The sequence below is a fragment of the Mytilus edulis genome, chromosome 11 (genome assembly GCF_963676685.1).
Source record: "Mytilus edulis chromosome 11, xbMytEdul2.2, whole genome shotgun sequence".
NCBI lineage: Eukaryota > Metazoa > Mollusca > Bivalvia > Mytilida > Mytilidae > Mytilus > Mytilus edulis.
Window position 1 is genome coordinate 44,282,224 of NC_092354.1, and position 21,974 is coordinate 44,304,197.

The 21,974-nt window shown below is 31.2% G+C and overlaps 1 protein-coding gene across 16 annotated transcripts in view; it reads right to left on the reverse strand.

Annotated features, from left to right (window-relative positions):
• Positions 1-2,289: 2,289 nt before the first annotated feature.
• LOC139495663 (inositol hexakisphosphate and diphosphoinositol-pentakisphosphate kinase 2-like) overlaps positions 2,290-21,974 on the reverse strand; it is a 65,682-nt gene continuing 45,997 nt past the window's right edge. For 4 of the 16 annotated variants that reach the window (XM_071283973.1, XM_071283972.1, XM_071283971.1 and 1 more), the window contains exons 26-36: positions 20,248-20,397; positions 19,011-19,115; positions 18,376-18,484; positions 17,001-17,030; positions 14,296-14,328; positions 11,995-12,018; positions 10,084-10,161; positions 8,831-8,938; positions 8,033-8,098; positions 4,373-4,534; positions 2,291-2,951 (exon numbers count right to left, since the gene is read on the reverse strand). In XM_071283973.1, the coding sequence (XP_071140074.1) occupies positions 2,518-2,951; positions 4,373-4,534; positions 8,033-8,098; positions 8,831-8,938; positions 10,084-10,161; positions 11,995-12,018; positions 14,296-14,328; positions 17,001-17,030; positions 18,376-18,484; positions 19,011-19,115; positions 20,248-20,397 (1,299 nt within the window). In that variant the 3' untranslated portion in view covers positions 2,291-2,517. Of the gene's footprint in view, positions 2,952-4,372; positions 4,535-8,032; positions 8,099-8,830; positions 8,939-10,083; positions 10,162-11,994; positions 12,019-14,295; positions 14,329-17,000; positions 17,031-18,375; positions 18,485-19,010; positions 19,116-20,247; positions 20,398-21,974 lie in introns of all 16 variants that reach the window. The other 12 variants (XM_071283980.1, XM_071283978.1, XM_071283984.1 and 9 more) reach the window with 10 other exon arrangements.

Here is a 21,974-nt window from a genome sequence, read left to right on the forward strand (position 1 = left end):
CCCTTAAGAAAAACAAAACAGTACTGAGAAATAAAACTTAAAGGTTTCGACAGACAAAGAAAGTGATGATAAAGTGAAATAAATTCATAAAACACATTTAAATCTAACAAGTTGTCATTGTTGGCATCTGTTTTTGTAGGATCAAAGGAAGTAGTTTCTAAATCATGTTAATGCTCTGTATTGAAGACTTGCTCATTTTGATAGGTCACTTGTCTAAATTTTACACGTTAAGATAGTCGGTAAGATAAATTTGCTCTCACCCCATATGGAATTTACTGACCCAATATATACTGTATTAGGTCACTAGCACACTATGTAACTAATAATACACGATCACTAATTGATGGGTATAATATAATAAACAGTTATTCTTCAAATACATACATAAAATAAAACACTCTGTGTCTGAATGGGCATAGTGTTTGAGTTTCCAATTTTGAATACTGAATGGAACAATTTCAATTCAACAGAAATATAGTTTTGCATTATAGGTATCAGGCATTGATGTTTTAACTGCAATAAAGTTACAATCTACTAGAAGTAAAAGATTATTAACATTTTCTAGATAAGGTAAACACTTTGAAGAATGGAATCCTGATGCATCTTAGAGAGCACTTCCTAACACAGTTGAATGAACGATGATTTACAACAACAATACACTCTTTATCATGGGATTGAGAAGTTGTATCTCTGTGATGAATATTACCCTTAATTTTTTCTGGAGTTTTGGTTATGCTGTTATCTGACCTTGTTAATTGTATGGAAATAGAATTTCACAGTCATTTGGTTGAATTACATTTCTACATATAACTGAAAATATTCATTCCATACAACACTTTTCTGTTGATAATTCTCTTATGATATTAAGGGAAGAAAATCTGCTTAAACAATTCTACAAACATATACAATCTGTATTACCTTCTTTTTCTGATTTTAAGAAATTCAAATCCATAGGAAGCAGTAATGGTGTATCTTAAACATGTTAATAAGATATTGGATATGAAACATTAACTGTCTTCAAAACAAGATGTTTAATATTAATCGTCTAATACTTCTGTATAAATTTTATTTCTGAATTAAAAGTAAATTGCTGTGTCGTAAGGGAGATAACCTGCAAGTTCTTTGTTATAACTAAGATATATTTAAAAGATTTAACTCTGTCAAGGTATGAGTGATGAATATTGTTCCCTTCAATGTATTGCTGTTTTTTATTATTTCTTTTCATTTCATAAACACATGTATATGTTCCTTTTGTAATTGTTGTATTTAACTATCATGACAGTCCATTGTCTTGACAAAATAACTAGAACTATGTTGTAGTCATTTCACAACTTGTACATTTATGGGATTTGCAACACTTTAAACACTGGAAAAATAATAACATTCATACATAACTTTAAATCAATTGTCAACTTATAGAATTATTTAACAAATTGCTTCATAGAAAACCATTTATAAATTTAAGAATCTGAAAAGTGATGAACAATCATATCAAAATAATAAGGACACACACAAATCAGTGAAAGGTATTGAAACAAATTATAAAAGAAAACATTGCTGGTAAATAAATAATCTTATATTACTGATATATTTACTTATAATAATTAACCCTTTCTGAAAGATTGTAAAAAGATATTATCCTAATCACAGGAAACAATGAAATTTCCTTTGTATTAAATTCTACCGGGTTGTAAGCTGTAACAACCAAATTGAAAAATAAAAAAATTCATTTGATAATTATAATAAATCTATCACTAACAAATTCTGTCCAGTTATATTATCTATATTTGACTGAATGTTATGATCTAACAGAACTCTGTATAAATTTCTACGTATGTGTAACTTGGATATTTGATTGAAAGAAATAATCAAAACTTATAAATAAACTAACCAGTAACTTTTGTTGAAACAGACACCAAAAATAGTAAGTGGAGATTTGTAGCTTTTAAATGTACATACAAAGTTAACATGAAACAATAACATGAATTATTTGTTAACAATCAAAAACTGATTTATACAGTATTGAGAAACAGTTAAAAATATAGCTTACTACAAGTTCATCAGTATTACATTGAAGAAATATATCTAATTGTGTCATATTCCTGTAAACATAAAGGCTATTAAGTTCACATAATGCTTGCCTTGAAATAAGTTTGATAGCGTAAGCATGAATTTTCCATGTATACACAATATTTAATAAATGCACAGTGATCCCTCTTTTCGAAATCAACATTCAGTTTTTTAATATGCATGTGATATATGTATTTAGTATTAAGTAATTTTAAACATTCATTTCACAAACTTCTTGCATATTTTTTATCTAGTAATACAACATAACAATTTTTTAAATATATAACAATTTATTGATAACAATTTCCCATCAGACAAATACAGATTTATCATAGAAAAGAGAGACAACTCTTGTTATAAAGAAAGTTCATACAACTTGAGGAATTACCAAATAAGGATTTGATGAAACTTGGCAGTGGGCAATGTACATTTTTAACAACTTTAACATCAACTTTCCTTAGTTTTACTCTGTTTACTACCTTCATCAACCACACAATTCAGCTCATTATTTGAATTCTTATTACTTGTTTTTCCATTGTTACTATTCAAACTTTTAGAACTTTTCTCAGCATCACTATCAAGTCTCAGACTACCCATATCACTGCTGAGACTTTCTGTTTGTTGGCTTCGACTACTAGTATCTGTTTCGCTACATATACTATAAGACCTTTGATAATCGTAATCACTGGTCACACTCTCAGCAGTTTGACTTTCTGTTCTTTGTTTATCCATATCACTACTGGAGCTGTCCTTTCTCTGTATCTTTACTTTGTCTATATAATACTTTAGTTTGTTCATGATGTCTACGGGTGTAGAATTCGTTGTTGGAGAAGATGGTCCTGCACTGGAATTGCTAGAGGATGGCAAACTTGGTCCTACACCTGAAATTATAAATAACAAGAATGTGTCCCAAGTACACAGATGCCCCATCCACACTATCATTTTCCATGTTCAGTGGACCGTGAAAATGGGATAAAATCTATAATTTTGCATTGAAATTAGAAAGATCATATCATAGGGAACATGTGTACTAAGTTCCAAGTTGATTGGACTTCAACTTCATCAAAAAATACCTTGACCAATAACTTTAACCTGAAGTGGGAAAGACGGACGAACGGACGAACAGACGGAAGGACAGACGAACAAACGAATGTACCTACAGACTAGAAAACATAATGCCCCTCTACTATTGTAGGTGGGACATAAAAACTAAAACATCTGAAAGTGGCTGATTTCTTATTTACATTTTTGTCATCAATTAGTACCATTACTACCCTTTAAACAATTGTTAATTGTCTGTACCTGATAATCATTTCATCACTATCTCAAATGTTCAAATGGATACACTAGAAATATCTTCAAGGTATAACTAATTGTCAATATGAACTAGTGGAACAACATTTTAAAGTTATTTGCCACAATTAAAAGACAGTTTAATTGGCAATGCTTTTGGTCCTTATACATCATTGGCTTTCAAATGTTTGGCTTTGAGCATTCCTGATGAAGGTAAATCAGGAAACTGCTTAGGAGGCATGAAATTAATATTGTGATGTTTTAATTTTTATATTGACATATGCATTAGGGATGACGTTGCCATGCTGTCAGAATATAAAACTGATGTTTGGTCCATGTACTGTATTTCCTCCTGTACAATGAAAGATAATGCAAGACTATATAGAGTGCTTCATTTCCTTCAACCATGTCAACTACAAAAAATATACATAATATCATGCACGTGAAAGATTAAACTAGCTTTAAAACCAGGTTTAATCCATCATTTTTTACATAAGAAAACCTCTATACCAACTCAGGAATGTGACAGTTGTTATTCATTCATTTAAAGTGTTTGAATATACTTTTGATTTTGCCATTTGATTAGAAACTTTTTGTTTTGAATTTTCCTCTGTATTTTTGTTATTCTATTTTTTAGTGAATTATACTATTAATGAAATTGTCAGATTTATACTCCCTATGTAGTTTTTGTTTACATTCTAAAAACTGGCCAAGATGTTTAATTAGTTCAACAACTGTACCACTAGCTGGTCAACACTGAAGTTGTGAGTTAGAAATCTTGAATATGGCAGATGCGTTCCATTCCAATCTTAATTAAATAGGATTGCAATTTTTCCTGTCAAATGTAGGTGGTTCTCTCTGGGCATTCAAGGTTCCTCCATCAATTAAAGCTAGCTGCCACATAGAGCCAATATTTGTGAAAGTGACATTAAAATCACACAATCAACCAAAGACATTTTTTCGCATGCCCAATCATATTAAAACTGCTTCAGTTATACAAACTACTTACCTCTAAATGTCATTGATCCTCCAGGAGATTCAATTGGAGTGGGATTCATGAATTTCTTCGTTGTTGCTCGTCTGAGGAAATCTGACAACTGTGCCATTGTCAAATTATGATGGAGTGTCTCTAATGCTCTGATAGACGGCACCATGTTAAAACCTTCAAAAGCTGAAAAATAAAAAAAAATATATACAGATATACAAATGTTTAAAAATAACATTTAAAATGAATTACCTAAATTATATATAAGATTTTGATCACTTAAGTAAGTTCGCTTGTCATGTTTTGGAATGTTTGTCAGATTTTCTGGATTGGTTTTATCCATTTAAATGCCTTAAAAAATTATGCCCATTGACCCTCATATTACTTTTTATAAATCTTTTACATGCATAATTATAAGCCATCTGTTAAAGTCTTATAAAATCTTAATTATTTTTAATAGTTTTTGAGAACTTAAACTAGTCAATGATAAAGCTATGAAAAATCAAGAGAGAAGATTTCCCCGCCTTCATTTTTTAGATTGTGTAGTTACAGAATTGGTCAAATTACCAACCTAATTAAAAGAAACAGACTGAAAATTTTGTCTCTTGTAAAGAGTTTTCTCATTGGCAAAAATACCACATCTTCTTTATAAATCGCCAGCAATATATTATAACATAAAAATATTTGTTGTTGGAACAGAGAATAAAAATCAACAATCTGAAAATCGTACAAGAATGAAGCAAGGACCTTAGAAAAATAAACTAAAGTCAAACTGTATGCAAGTTTTTGATGCATTATAAGTTATATATGTATAGAAAATTTAACATATTTTAAAACACAAGATACGGTATCACTAAGGAAAGGTTGCAAGGTTTTGACATGCAGGGTAAAATTGTTTTGTATTTCATATACGTTTTTGTTTCAGCATTTCATTCTTGAAAAAAAACTGTTTATGATAAGAGAAAGAAAACTGTACATATAATACCATGACAACTTGATTTATATTATAAACCTAATACCTGAAGAATATTTATGAAATCAGTATGATATTTGTTTTACTTATATCAAAATACAGTATGATAAACACATGCTAAAAACAATCATATTTAAAACGTTAAAATCAGAGCTGCAAGGAGGAAAAACAGTGGGAACAACAAAAAAACAGTCAAAAATAGTAATTTCATAAAGAATAGAACCTTATCAATGACTCTTTTCTGCCTATACTTGTATCTGACATTCAAAAGTATTCATCAGTTTATGGATTGTATCATTCTTTCTTTCTTTCAAATCTTGAAATTATGTTAACATTACATTCAACCGTCCTGTAGCATAATGATCTATTGAAGTAAGTAAAATGAAAGGACAAAAAAGTGTATACAAAATATGAATTGCGTCAGATATAAATGGACTTTAGGCAAATGAATTTCAACACATCTGTTAACCCTTTTGGGGTGAAAAATTTTGACGTAAAGACTCAAACTATTTGTAAATTGGAGTTGTTATGAGAATTCTTCAAATTAGACTAGAAAATAAACTCATCATAGATACCAGGACTAAATTTTGTATATACGCCAGACACGCGTTTCGTCTACAAAAGACTCATCAGTGACGTTCGAATCCAAAAACGTTCAAAAGGCCAAATAAAATATGAAGTTGAAGAGCATTAAGGACCAAAATTCCTAAAAGTTTTGCCAAATACAGCTAAGGTAATCTATGCCCGAGGTAGAAAAGCCTTAGTTTTTCAAAAATTCAAAATTTTATAATCAGTTAATTTATAAATATAACTATATCAATGAAATTAATGTATGTAGAAATAATCTTTAATTTCATATTTAAATGATCTAAAACCTAATACTCATATGGTCCTGAACATATACATGCACTTGCATAAAGTACTTTTCTATTCGACAAAGATCATGTGTAATAATTGTTTATTCAACAATCCATACAACAATTTGTATACTGTGAATAGGTTTATTTTCGTGGGTACCAATTTTCATGGATTGAGGGAAACTTGCATATTCGTGGATATATAAATTCGTGGTTTTGAAAAAGTTTGCATACATTCCTTTACAAAATCTGTATTTCGTTTAACATTTAAATTTGTGGTTCTCCTGTTCCCACGAAATCCACAAAAATTGGTATCCAACGAATATTAATGAATCCACAGAACTAATTTTTGTCCATCTATTACTGAGGGGGGATAGGACCTTTATCGGGACTCCGAAATCTGGTGTTTTTAAGCTCGGGATTGACCCTTTGGGAATTCGGGAATTCTTTTTTTCTAATTTCAGGACTTTCAGGATTTAGATTTTTTTAAATCGGGACCTCAAGATTTCGTGTTTTTAAGCACCGGATTTCGGGATCAGGACCCCTCCTACCCCCCCCCCCTCATTACCTTTCAAATCACAAAATAACTAAGCAAAAAGTATTGATAAGTCTCTTACAAAACTAACATTTTTGACTGTGTGTGAATAATTAATTTAAGCAGTAGTTGTATACTCACAAAGACAAAATGCCATGCAGTGACGCAAACTCCTGTAAATACATTTAAAACCGGGAAAGCAAGCAAACTTACACACACAGCTTAAGAATGTGTTTCACAAGAACCATGCAAATATCAAGGAAAATTTGTTTGGATCTATTGGAGTATGTATAAAGATAATTGGTAAGAGATTTTGATCTGCCAGGTTGAACTTTTTATGGTGTCCAGCGTAAAATAGTTCATGCCTATTGAGAATAAAGGAATTTTAACTCATCATTTCAACAAGCAGGTTTCTAGATCATGCCTTTATATTGGGTAGTGAAAAAAATATTTATACTTTAGAGGAGATAACATATATCCCTAATTTATTGATATATTTGTGGTAAGAATTCTAACTCTAATTTGGACTTCCTGAATGTTAAAAGTCTTTTTATTTGCCTAGATAATCTTGTAAAATCAGCAACTTTAATGAAAAGCTAATCAAAAATTTGAAATTGAAGTTTTTGTTCTAATTCTTCAAAGAAAAAAATTCTTCTGAAATTTTTAAAATAACTTGTACTAAAATTGATTTGAAGAATGATCTTAAAACAAAAAAGACATAAAACAAATATAGATACTTTATAGATATTTTAACATACAAAATGTTGTAGACTCTGAACGATCAGATAAACAGAAATCATACTACATTACATCTTAATTAAAGACATTGGAGAAATTCACCATAAAACTTTCCAGGCCATGCCAAACTTCTTATAGGAATCATTTCAGAAATTATATGTAGTTTTAGTTTTCAAAATAAATTTAATGTGAACTAGAGTTATTTCCCTTGGGTTTGAGTTTCTAATTTGAACATGTAGTACAACAAGTCTCATAAAAGATTCTTTCCAGATCATAGTAATGAATTATATAAGTTTTAAACTAATGAAATTTGGTCAGTAAACCATTTTTCTTAAAATTTATTGGTTAACTAAAACAGTTTGAATTTTTATTTTGCAATTTGCCCTCAAAATGAGGAAAAAATATGATCCTTCAATAAAATTGAATTGGATTAATTTATGACAGAATTTCTACATGATGACCGCAAGTATGTCAACTAAGGGAAATAATTCTTACTCTATTATTAACTTAAAAGTTACTCTATATAATGACAACATTGCTAATTTTATTTGATATCTGCATGAATTCTTGGTGATATATACCAGGACTAGTGATAAACGAGGCAGACTTGGCTCGAATCATTTCTCTCACGGTCTTGTCTTCTAATCCTGCAGCAAAACAAGACAAAAAACATTTCAAGACTTCGTTCCCTTTCCCTGTTCTTTTTATCTCCCTTTACAAATTCTAAACAGTTATCTTCCTTTTCAAATTCTTTAAAGTTATCTCCCTTTTATAAATTCTTAAAGTTATATCCCCTTTAGAAATTCTTAAAGTTATCTCCCTTTCAGAAATATTTCTTCAAAGTTATCTCCCTTATTATATTCCAAAGAGTTATTTCCCTTTTCCTAGTAACCAATCAGATGTATGTCAGTTATTGTTTTCTTTCCTGTAATTCATTTGAGATGCATTACAAATTTAATTTCTGTAAACCAACATATATTTCTGCCCGATTTAATTCACTTATTTTGCTATTTATTAATAGAAAATGTCGGGTACATGTCTTCTAGATGAGTTTACACTCATTGTTAGAAAATCTTAAAGTATTCAAGCTTTAGTCCCCTAAAAATCAGTTTAAATAGCTAAACCCAAATAAATTTTATGCACAAATAAGCTGATTTATAGCATCCATAAGACTTCCATCTGTGAAAGCCTAGTAAGCCATTCATAAATTAGAAGATTGTTTAATGAATTAAAATACTGCAATTATTAAGTATAAAATCAAAAATACTTTGATTTTAGAAAACTTGAAGCTCCAAAAATATTTGAATAATTCCCTTCACCTAACTACACTGAATTACTTAATATAGCAGACACTACATAACAAAACACATATATCTCACCTTTAAATGCTTCTGGGTTAAGATAAAATAGACTAGAAAATGAGTGACGATGTTTATCTGTGGCGATCGGTAAATGAACTGTTAGGTACTGTCTCTCTACAAAGTAATCTGTAATAGAAAATGATTGACGGAGTTTATCCGAGGCTGTTGGTTGGTGCATAGTGTGATATTGTCTATCTACAAAATAATCTGCAAGGAAAATAATTGATGATGTAGTAAATAAAATGTAGAAGACTGTTTTTACATCATTACATTATAAATCAAGTATTTTCAGCTTTAAACTAGAGGTAAGAAGGTAAAAAAACAAAAGCACACTTAGAAAATCTGGTGCATCCTAGCACATAATGGTTTCACTCATTTGTAAAGGTAAAGTGACCAATAGTTCCTTGTAAATCTATGATAACTGAAATAATTTGACCCCAAAAAAAAGCAGTATATCATGTGAAGATGACAAAGGTTTCAATTGTTATATTAAAACCGTATTATTATATTAATTATTACCTTTTCAATATCAACCTGGGTATGTTTAACCCCCAACATTATGTATGTATGTGCCTGTCCCAAGTCAGGAGCCTGTGATTCAGTGGTTGTCCTTAGTTTATGCGTTAGCTTTTTGTTTTTTTTCTCTTTTTATGTATATAAATAAGGCTGTTATTTTTCTCGTTTGAATTGTTTTATATTGTCATTTCGTGGCATTTTAAAGCTGTCTATGCGGTATGGGATTTGTTCATTGTTGAAGGCCGTACAGTGATCTATTAGTTGTTATTTTGTGTCATTTTGGTCTCTTGTGGAGAGTTGTCTCATTTGCAATCATACCACATCTTCTTTTTTTATACCATACTGAAATCAATATATAAACATGAGATGTATGTCCAGGGATGATATCCAGGCCAGTATGGATTGGACACACATGTTTTAATCTTTTTATCATATACTATCATATTAATGCAAAGTATATGATAAACAAGAATGTGTCTCCAGTACATGGATGCCCCATCCACAGTATCATTTTCTATGTTCAATGGACCATGAAAATGGGGGAAACTTTCTAATTTCGCATTAAAATTAGAAAGATCATATCATAGGGAACATGCGTATTAAGTTTCAAGTTGATTTGACTTCAGCTTCATCAAAAACTACCTTGACCAAAAACTTTAACCTGAAGCGGGACAGACAGACCAAAGAATGCACAGACCAGAAAATATAATGACCATAAAAACGGGGCATAAATAATATTAATATAATATCAATACCTGTCCTAGGATCTTTGGGGTTCTTATCTTCCAAACTACGACTTCTTTTTTCTTCTAGACTCTGGGATTTTATGGATTCTAAAAAATAAAAAGAAAAAACTCATATTTTCAGTAATACATATAACATGTATTATTTCTCTGTTAAAATACTCTAAAATTCAAAAGTACATATCAGAAACAATTTGCAATCTATAGACAAAAAATTATCAAAATATTCTTAGAAACAAAACTTAATGAATAAACATATTATATATCTTATGTTACTTTTTGAATTATCAGAATGATCTTGTTACATGACAATTGATATCATACATGTTGGTGATATAATCAAACATAAATCTTAAATTTTAACACATTTAAATGAAATTTCATAAGAATGCTGCAGTTCACCCTAGTTCAAGATACTATCTAACACATTACATTCCAGATTATGCGATTCTTACTAGTTTTAGTCTGACAGTTATTTATAAGCCTCTTGTCCAATGATATTAATGAAATATCCCATTATTTTCTTTCTACAATTCATCCAAACTAATAATAGTTTTGTACTTGAGTACTTTTGTTAGCAGCAAATCATACCTGTAGCCAGGGGGGTTCGAGTGGTTCGTCCGAACCCCCCCCCCCCCCCTTGAAATCAAATAAGCACTGTTAAAGTCAACGTTTTGTTCAAATTGTGACTGTTAAAGTCGAGTTCATGAGTCCAACAAACCCCCCCTTGGAAATTCCTGGCTACGGGCCTGCAAATTCAAGTATTTTAGTACTTTTTCCCACAGCTTGAAGTAAGTATTACCCTATTCCCTTGTTGCAAGCTTGATTATTAATGAAATGTTGTTATATATAGCACTATGCATTTTTTTACCAGAGGTCTGTTCCACAGCTCTTTATATTCATATTTTTACATTTGAACACAACACAAAACCAAGGAGCAATAAATATGTTCAGGTCCACAGTTCTACATACTCTACACTTTTATAAATGAACACAACATGCAACCAAGGAGCAACATACATTTTCACATTCAAAGCTTAACATTCTATACACATATTTGTACAATAGAAAACTCACCATGCAATCAAGGAGCAACAATATATTTTCACATTCACAGGTCAAAGTTCTATACACATACACATACAATAGAAATTCACCATGCAACCAAGAAGTAATATATATTCTACCTAGCTTTTACAAACATGTAAGAAGATACTTCAAATTCAGAAATTATTGCGATGTTTTTATTATTGAGGAAAATACAACAGAGTAATTATCACAATAACTTAAACTTGCATTTTGAATTTTTTTCTATAAATAAAACAGGATTTTTCTCAATGTCTCAAAAATTAAAATGACATTTAAGTCCAATAAAACAAAATCTCAATAATAAATTTACGCAAAAATTTCTGAATTTACAGTACTGTGAATTCATTAATTTTGGTCATTACCAATTTTTCACGGATTTACAATACAATTTTCATGGATTTTTGATTTTGTGTTTTTGTCTGAATACAAGCCTATAAATCCTATAGAATATTTTGTAGTTCGTTGAAAATTTTATATTCTTGGTTTGCATAAGGTGGTACCTAACACTACAGGGAGATAACTCTGTAAAGTCAGCTAAACGTTTTAATTACGTTGTGTTGTAAAAGGAATATTAAGCTTCTCAATGATCAAAATTGGTGTTTGTCAAATTGCTATGTAACCAGTGTAATTTTTCTGGCAAAACGGTTGGTTCAAAAAAATTTTAATTTTTATATTTTTGTTACAGTATTAACTTTGACAAAATTTTATGAAAATTAAACGAGCCATATTTATTTTAGTGAAAGTGTTGGGTACCACCTTAAACCCATAAAATCCATGAAACATTGGTATCCTACAAATAATAATGAATCCACAGCAAGTAAGAAAAAAACATACCAAAATATTCAGTTATTTCTGGGGCTGGTAATAAGGAATGATATAAAATAATTCAGGATAAACTCTCAGCTAACATAATATACACAAATTTTTACCTCAATCGAAGCTTATGACAGCTCAAAGAAGACTACACAGGCTAAACTGTCTTACACAAAATAAGAAGATGTGGTATGATTGACAATGAGACAACTCCCAACTAGAGCCCAAATCATGTAAACGTAAACAACAATACAATAGGTCACTGTACAACCTTCAACAATGAGTAACACCAATACCCCACAGTAAGCTATAAAAGTTCCCAAATGTCTCATGATTGAATTATTATTCAATGTCTTTAAGAAAAGTGTTTAATACAAGTATTATGAAATCATGACTTTATTCATTCAAAGAGGTGAAGGTCAGATTAAGATAGCCAGACAGACATGTACATCATAAAATCATTCCAAACACCAAATATAGTTTACCTATTGCTTATAGTATCGGAAGAAACAGACCCAACCATAAATACTTCACATTGACCTATGAACCACAAAAAACATACATGTAATTAATAATCCATGCAAATGAGGTCAAATTCAGATATTCCCTGCCAGACAGACATACAAAAATTAGAAGATGTGGTACGATTGCAAATGAAACAACTCTACACAAGAAACCAAATTACACAGAAAGACAACAATGAGCAAACTTCATACCACATAATCAGCTTGTACACTTAACAATAGTGCCATACAAATAGAGTTCCTAGTTACTTTTATCGCACCGCCGGTAAATTATCACGTTGTGATTGGTTTAACGCTGTCATGTGGTAACCCCTTATGAGACTGTAGGGGGTTAGTAAATTTCATAGGGGGTTCATGACGCGTCAATGGTGACGTCATCTTTTAATGTTGTTGTGTTTCATTGCTTATTTTTCTACAAAACCCAGCAGAAAAGTCCAGCGTGCGATAAATTCGTTATACAGTTAACTACTGACCCCCTACGGATCCATAGAGGGTGAATAAAATCTGTATGGGGTCAGTAGCAAACCATATAACTTATAATAGTATTTAAGAAACAGAACTATGAGGTCATGATACAGTGAACTCTGCAATCAATACATCAAATATAATTGACTTCTTGTTTAAATGGACATGACAAAAATCTTAGCCTTATTCACTGATAGGCAATTAGGCATCTATATGTCTGGCATTCTGCGACTTTTGTTGTAAGCAAGCATAAAACTTGTTTGATGAAGCATACCATGAGTGAAATTTTGTTTGTGTAATAAACTATGATAATAGGAGCAAAGTGATTCTTGTCAATAAGACGTCTGTGTACAGACATCTAAAATCATTTTAAAATATGCTACAAATATTAATAAACTAAGTTGAAAAAATCATGTAACAGGCATTAAAGAAGCCACAATATTACAGCCGTTGTACTTGAGTGTGTGCAAAGCACAATGCATTTAAGATTGCTTTTTTAATGGCACCCAGGTTATCTATATGTCATTGATAATGGATTGGTGATTAATGCATAGAGGCTTATATAAACTGCATGTAAATTTATGATAACAAGTTTTAAAATTTGATAAGGATATAAACCCAGCTTTCAACAAGACTTATCAGCTGAGAAGTTTATCAATTGTGATTGTTCCTTAACATTATGTCAACTCCAAGCCACCAGTCTGCACTATTACTTATAAATGCTTAAAATATGGCAACTCCCAATTTTTAAGGTTGTGATTTGACCTTGTTGAGGAGCACATTCAAGGAATCCTGTACTCACAGAGAGCATGCTATCATTAAACCACCAGTATCAACTTTCATTATTAGCCAATTAAACAGTTAATAAAAGGTTCAGTAAAAATTGGGTCTGAGCATTTTTGAAAATGTTATTACAATAAATGTTCAAGCAAACTTAAATTACATGCATTGTTGACACACTCAGGCAGAACCTAAAAGTGGAAAAACATTTTGTTCGTGCTGTAAATTCATGCAGGTCACAATCATATGACAAGAACAAATTTAGGCTACTGTGGATTCATAATTATTCATTGGATACCAATTTTCGTGAATTCCAGGGTATAAGGGAAACTATGAATTTAATGCTCAATAAATCACTTATCATCAGTTGAAATTAAAATGCTCAATAAATCACTCATCATCAAAAAGAATGTTGGCTTTCTTAGGCTAAACCACAAAATTGAATATCCACGAAAAGCAAATTCACCTCATTCCACAAAAATTGGTACCAACTAAAAAATCAATGAATCCACAGTACTTTTTGGAAGGTTTAAACATGATATAATGTACATACTAGGAAAATTAACATCTTCAAGATATACACTGCCTATAACGAAATAATGAAATAAAAGTAAAATAAAATGTAAACAGTCACATACACCATGTAGCTTTCATGCAGTTTGTACATCCAGGAATATTTGGAATAGAGAAATTGGAGTTTGCCAGATCTTTGATAATCTCAATCTCTAATAAGGACAAGTTTAAGTTTTGCTTAAATACAGCTTGCACTTCCAACTGTGTCAGAAAATACCAAAAAGGTCTCATTGGTTTTTAAATTGATCTTTTTTAAAAGCCTTAATGATGTTGGATGGCTGCTTAACGTCCAGCAGCAAATTAATTTGCATATTCAGGATGTGAACAAGTTAATGTAATATGAATATCAACTCTGCTTTGTACTAGACCGACACACTGATTAATATTTGATACATGCTAGTTCACAAGGTAGCAGTCCGCAAAAAGACATGTCAATTGGTTTTTTTAGATTTTCGAACATAAAAACTTCAGGAAAGCCTTAATGCTATTTTTTTTGTATCTTTTTCATAATAGTATATTAAAGGCTTCAAAATCAACACAGTATGGAATTTTGTCAATAGACAATGCTTTTGTCTGATTTTTTCAGGAAAAAAAATCTTCAGGAAAAGCTTGACCACAACCTACAAACCAATAAAATCTGTACCAAAAAAAAGGTGCAAAGGTTTATATTGAATACCTAGACACAAATATTTTCTTGATCAGGGAGTTGTGGCCAACACTAAACAAAGACCAACCAATGTTTGAGATTAATTCATTGCAAATTGCAGGAAAAATTGCTTATCAGATATCAAAATATGAGTTCTTATTACTTCTTAATTTACAGTAAGTTTTAAAAAAAATTTTTTTTCATATTCCATAATCTGTTTCCCATTCAATAATTTAAGAGTAGTAAACAAATACTGAGACCAGCAAATTTTAAAAGCATAATATCTAAAGTTCTAAAAACTTACAACTGAAATGCATATCAATCAATAATATGAGATATATTTTCTCAAATCCACATTGACAAGAATATTTACCATGCCTGTCAAAATACTAATTCTAAAATGAGACTATTATATAGAACAGTTTAGCATCTCTCTGCACCCAATATATACCACAAAATAAGATAATATATTTAGGACTGTTCCATATAAAGCAAACAAAATATTTTCAATGGATTTGTTTCAAATAAAACAAACAAAAGAGTGTCTAGACTTTTGCTAAGAGCATTGAAAATAATCTTTTGGAGATGTGCTTTTGCATGTTTGCAGTGAAGGATTAGTGAGGGAAAAAAATGCCATTTAGTTTTGAAACTGCTATCTTTGAACATACAGAAATAGAAATGGTGCTTTTCAAATAGCTGTTAAATTGGTGGTAATATTATCAGTTAACATATCCTTTTCTGATAGAAATAACAAATGAGTGATAGAAATCTATCTTAGGCCAAATAAAAAAGTATGTGTGGTTCCAGTTACATCTGAAAAAAGTTAGGGTAGGTAGGTAGGGATTTTTTTTTATTTTATGTTTTTTTTTTTACATTGAGTCTATGGGAGCAACATTCTGACTTTAACAGTGCTTAATGAAAAATGACAATAAAATCTTTAGGGTAGGCTATTTTTAAGTCGAAAAGTAGGGACGGTAGGGTTACTGGAACCACACATATATTTTTATTTGGCCTTATGCAAATGAATATCAATACATTTCGTACATCTGTTACCCTTTCTCATTTGAAAAAAAACTCTACAGAAAAACTTGTAACTGTTAGAAAATTGAGCTGTTATAAGAACCCTACATTAATGAGACCAAAAGTCATCTTTTATTTCATATTAAATGTTTCAAAATCAACTAAATAGATGTAGGAAGATGTGGAATGAGTGCCAATGAGACAACTCTCTATCCAAGTAACAATTTATAAAAGTAAACCATTATAGGTTGAGGTACGGCCTTCAACACGGAGCCTTTGCTCACATTGAACAACAAGCTATAAAGGACCCCAAAATTACCAGTGTAAAACCATTCAAACAGGAAAACCTACGGTCTAATCTATAAAAAAAAAAAAAGGAGAAACGTGAAACACATATAAAAAACATTAACAAAAAGTTTAGATCTTATACTTGTGTAAATGTACACCCAATTGCACTTAAGGCCAATTAAAATTAATTGGTAGATTTTCATCCCGCCCGCCCTCTGAAATCGTCCCGCCCCGATTTTTGTTATTTTGAAAAATTTTCGATTTCCGGATTTTTTCATCTCTGTTTCCGGTAACCGTTAAAAATTGTGTTTCCTTCCAAACTTCCTGTTTCAAATTTGGAAATAAAAATTAAAAAATAAAATCCTCCCACCCGCCTCATTTTTTTCAAAAATTTGGATGAAAATCTACTTATTAATTTTAGTTGGCCTAAGGCAGATTTCTATTCGCATTACTCATGATTAGATGATTACCCTAGTCAAAATTTGTCTCTTGTACATATTTGAATAAAATCATACTCATCAGACCAGATATACATGACTTACTACATAAACTGTTAAAACAATGAAAATATTCAGAAAAGAATGACCCTTGCCTAAACATTTCATTAGAACTCAATTAAGACTAAAAACTACTAAATATATATATGTTGGTACCAAATAAATAAAAGTACAACAACAAATAAATACATGAATGAAACTACAGTACAATAAAGCGTGCCTCATGTGGCTTACCTAATGTGTGAGTCGTCTCTTTACCTTTGTCTTCAAAAAGTTAAAATAGTATGTGATGATTCCGCAGTGAATAATAAAGTATGATACATGTATGGGCTATTCCAGGAAAAAAATAATTGGGGAGGGGGCAGGGGTGTAAATTTCAATGTGATTCGGCAGTGAATAATAAAGCATGTTAATGTAAGAGCTATTCCAGGAAAAAATAGGGAGGGGGTAACAGAATTGCATATAATTCCACTCTTATCACCCACTCTTCCCCAATACCCAGAATTTTTTTCATTTATATCAGAACTATTTTGGATTCAACTACTATTACCCACAGCAAGTAAAATTCATTTTGAGACCTAATCTCTGATACACTTTTTCCTGGAATAGCCCTTAATAGTAAAGTTAAAATAAAATTTGGAGATGGCAGTGTAAAATGAGATAGTCTGGATATAAATGAAGGTCAGGATTGTATGTATATTATGATTTAATGTGCAACACTTGTTCTTGACGTTATACAACAGTAACTTTTCCTTTGTGACATCAAAATTTTTACAGGAACATTAGTGATATCCAGTTATGGTAGGTAAATAGCAATAAGATGTATGAAGTATATGTTGCAGTTCATTAAATTCCATGAAAAATATTGAATAAAACTTGAGGGTTAAACATGTTAAAGGTTATATACAAAGCTGGTAATGGATAAATCTACAGTGGTTCAAGTTAGTCCACTCAGCTAAAACTGTTTTAGCTACAAGCACAAAACTGGATTTTCAAGAAAATATTTCTATAAGTCCAACAATTTTTTGAAAATTTGCCCTGGTCAAAATACATTCTCACTTGTATTACAAGGGGCTTCCGACTAATAGCTAAATGTGCAGACTACTGTTTTTAATTACTTTAATGACTGGAAGCTACAAATATACTCTTTACTGCTAGTAAGTCTTGTCACATTATATATAATCAAGTGAGTTCGAAAACCATTACATTGCTCTTATGTTTGATGGACAAAATTTTTTTTAATACTTTTGTTAACAACCCACTTCATGATTACTGTAAATTTAGAAATTATTGCGATGTTTTTATTATTGCGATGTTTTTATTATTGCGAAAAATGTGACAGGGTTATAATCGCAATAATTTAAACTCGCATTTTGGAATATTTTATATGAATAAAAAAGGATTTTTCTCAATATCGCAAAGATTTAAATCGCATTTGAGTCTAAAATGACAAAATCGCTATAATAAGTGCACGCAATAATTTCTGAATTTACAGTATTATCTCTTTCAACTTGAACCACTGTTGTAATATTTAATGTTGGTCAAATATTAATTTGGAGATAAAATAAATTATAATTATTTTTTAGTGTTAAGTAAATAAACACCATACCTAGATTAGCTCTAGAGTCAATACCAGCTTGTTCTGATTGTATTGGGATGGGTTGGGAAACACTTTTACTGAGGCTTTCTGTCACACCCTGTTCAAAGTTTTCATTATCCTAAAAAAAAAAGAAATGCTTTATATCATAGTTTTGTTCAGAAATTCAAAACTTTTTTTCTTTCAAAGTAATCCATCAATACATTAGAATTGATCGATTGTTGGTTGTTTAATGTCCAGTGGCAAATATTTCATGCATGTTCAGGACAAGAACACATAAACAATAAATACACTAGGTTGGACCTGTAATCGACTGTGTGGGATGAAAGTTGGGGAAATATTACATTAGGAAAGCTTTGAACAACAGAATGTATCGGAATGGGATAAGAAATAAAATTACTACAAAGGCTGTTTAAAATGCTGTTCTCAAAGTTTCCGCTCTTCTATACTGAAAACATGTTATACTTCAGAGAGATTCAACCATAAGCTTGTTCTACTTGCATTTAAAGTAATTTAACCGGAAAGGGATGAGTTTAAAATAGAGAATAGGAAATATCAATGCGCACCAAGATCCCTATGAAGCTTTCTATAAAAATAAATGGATGTACAAAAGAGAATTCATAAAAATATTCACTATAACTTCTTACCTTGTCTGGAGAAACACTACTTTTCTTTGAATCAGACCCATCTCCCCAATCCCATTCTGGTATATTAGGGTCTGGAGACTGAGGCTCAATAGAGGTCTGCTTCTTCTGTAATAGAATATTGAATATTTACTTCGGCTTCATTTGATATTCAAAGTTTAAGATGTGAAATTTGTAAAATTATGTTATATATATTCCTTATACTGGTTTGATTCCCGTTTGGGATGAAAATTTCAGGAACACAATTTTCGGCTCTCCCTTGACACCATCTGCGAGTATGGTCTTGAGGAAACGATGATAGTCCGTCGGAAGGGGACGATAAATGGCTGACCCGTGTTAAGAGAGAGCCATAACTCTTGCACATTAAAGACACCCTTGTAGATTTAGAAAAAGAGTAGGCTAATGCCGCTACAAGGCAGCACTCGCACCCGCAAAGTGGAAAAGGGATTAATATAAGTTGCAAAACTTGTTTCCCAATCCACTATAAATAAATATGTTTAAACTATAAAAAGCTTTTTATCAGATGATTTGTAGTGTTATTATATTTTATTTTGTTTGTTAGGTTCTCTGCCTGTCCATTTCAACGCTTTCATTTTTACTTAATTTCAGTTAAACTCAATAATGAAAACAATTTTTGAAAATGCGCATTTGTATATTTTCAATAAATATATTTTTTTCATCAATATCTAAGGGCTATTCTATTATTAAAATGAATTTAATCAATGGGAGACAACTTTGAAACTATAAATACTGGGAAATAAAGAAAATAAATGATCAGAATGAAATATTTCTAATTCTTCAAATTGAACTTTTGAAATTCATTAATGGGAGACAACTCTGGAACTATGAACATACAACATAGTGTCTTAGATTTAAATTATCGGAATCAAACAATTCTCGTTATTCAAACTACAAGGGAGATAACTCTTGAAAATTAATTAATGGGAGACAACTCTGGAACTATAAAAACAAGGAATCCTACAAAGTATCTTACATTCTTTAAATGATCAGAATCAAACATTTCTGATTCTTCAAACTACAAGGGAGATAACTCTTGAAAATTAATGGGAGTCAACTCTGGAACTATAAAAACAAGGAATCATACAAAGTGTCTTACATTCTTTAAATGATCAAAATCAAACATTTCTGATTCTTCAAACTACAAGGGAGATAACTCTTGAAAATTAATGGGAGACAACTCTGGAACTATAAAAACAAGGAATCATACAAAGTGTCTTACATTCTTTAAATGATCAGAATCAAACATTTCTGATTCTTCAAACTCCTCGTTGGTCTCTTGTATTACCATTGGTGCTGAGAAAGATCTACTCTGTGGCTTTGTGATGTTGACAAAGGTGGGATTCAAGGGTTCAGGTGATTTATTGATAGACTGCAATGAGAAAATGTAATTTATAATCATGGGTTTAACTGATAAATTCAAACAAAGGTTATTATGTTGATACTTTTTGGTTTGATCAGGTCGTCAAAGTTTGATTCAGGTTTTGCCTTTCAAATTTTCAGGCATTGAAAATCACTGAAGAGACACTAATTGTTGAAATGCGCAGCTGGTGTAGTAAAATTGTACCCTTTGTATTATATACATATTTCTATACATTTTCATCAGAATGTTACATGTGTGAAAAAAATATTTTCAATTCAACATACAAAAGGTAAACATATTACAGATCAGTATGCAACAAAAAGACTTGACGATATTTGGAAATGTAATTACTTTGGATTCATTTATTTTTGTGGGCACCAATTTTTGTGAATGAAGGAAAGCTTGCATGTTCATGGACATTTCATATTGTGGTTTAACCGAAGTCTTTATACAAGCCTTTAGAAAATTTGTCCTTCGTTGAACATTTAATTTCCTTGTTCACCTGTACCCACGAAATCAACAAATATTGGTATCCAACGAATAAAAATAAATCCACAGTATACCAAAAAAAAAGTAAATAACATTATATTCCAAAAGCTTCTAATTGCATGTTCACAACATATGACTCTTTTCCATATTCACATAAAAGCTAAACTTTTGTTTCAGTCAGCTAAACAGAGAAGTTATCTTGTAGCTCCACCTTTTACTCAGGAGATTGGTTGATTGGTGGCAGTTATCTTGTAGCTCCACCTTTTATTCAGGAGATTGGTTGATTGGTGGAAGTTATCGTGTAGCTCCACCTTTTATTCAGGAGATTGGGTGATTGGTGGAAGTTATCTTGCAGCTCCACCTTTTACTCAGGAGATTGGTTGATTGGTGGAAGTTATCTTGTAGCTCCACCTTTTATTCAGGAGATTGGTTGATTGGTGGAAGTTATCTTGTAGCTCCACCTTTTACTCAGGAGATTGGTTGATTGGTGGGAGTTATCTTGTAGCTCCACCTTTTATTCAGGAGATTGGTTGATTGGTGGAAGTTATCTTGTAGCTCCGCCTTTTATTCAGGAGATTGATTGATTGATTGGTGTTTAACACCACTTTTAAAACTATTGTGCTATATTTATATTGATGATACCTCTGATGTGAGTGTTTCTGTAGATTTACTGTCCTCTCCCCAGTCCCATTCTGGTGTACTCTGTAGATGGTACTTACCTCTGATACGAGTGTTTCTGTAGATTTACTGTCTTCTCCCCAGTCCCATTCTGGTGTACTCTGTAGATAGTACTTACCTCTGATGTGAGTGTTTCTGTAGATTTACTGTCCTCTCCCCAGTCCCATTCTGGTGTACTCTGTAGATGGTACTTACCTCTGATGTGAGTGTTTCTGTAGATTTACTGTCCTCTCCCCAGTCCCATTCTGGTGTACTCTGTAGATAGTACTTACCTCTGATGTGAGTGTGTCTGTAGATTTACTGTCCTCTCCCCAGTCCCATTCTGGTGTACTCTGTAGATGGTACTTACCTCTGATGTGAGTGTTTCTGTAGATATACTGTCCTCTCCCCAGTCCCATTCTGGTGTACTCTGTAGATAG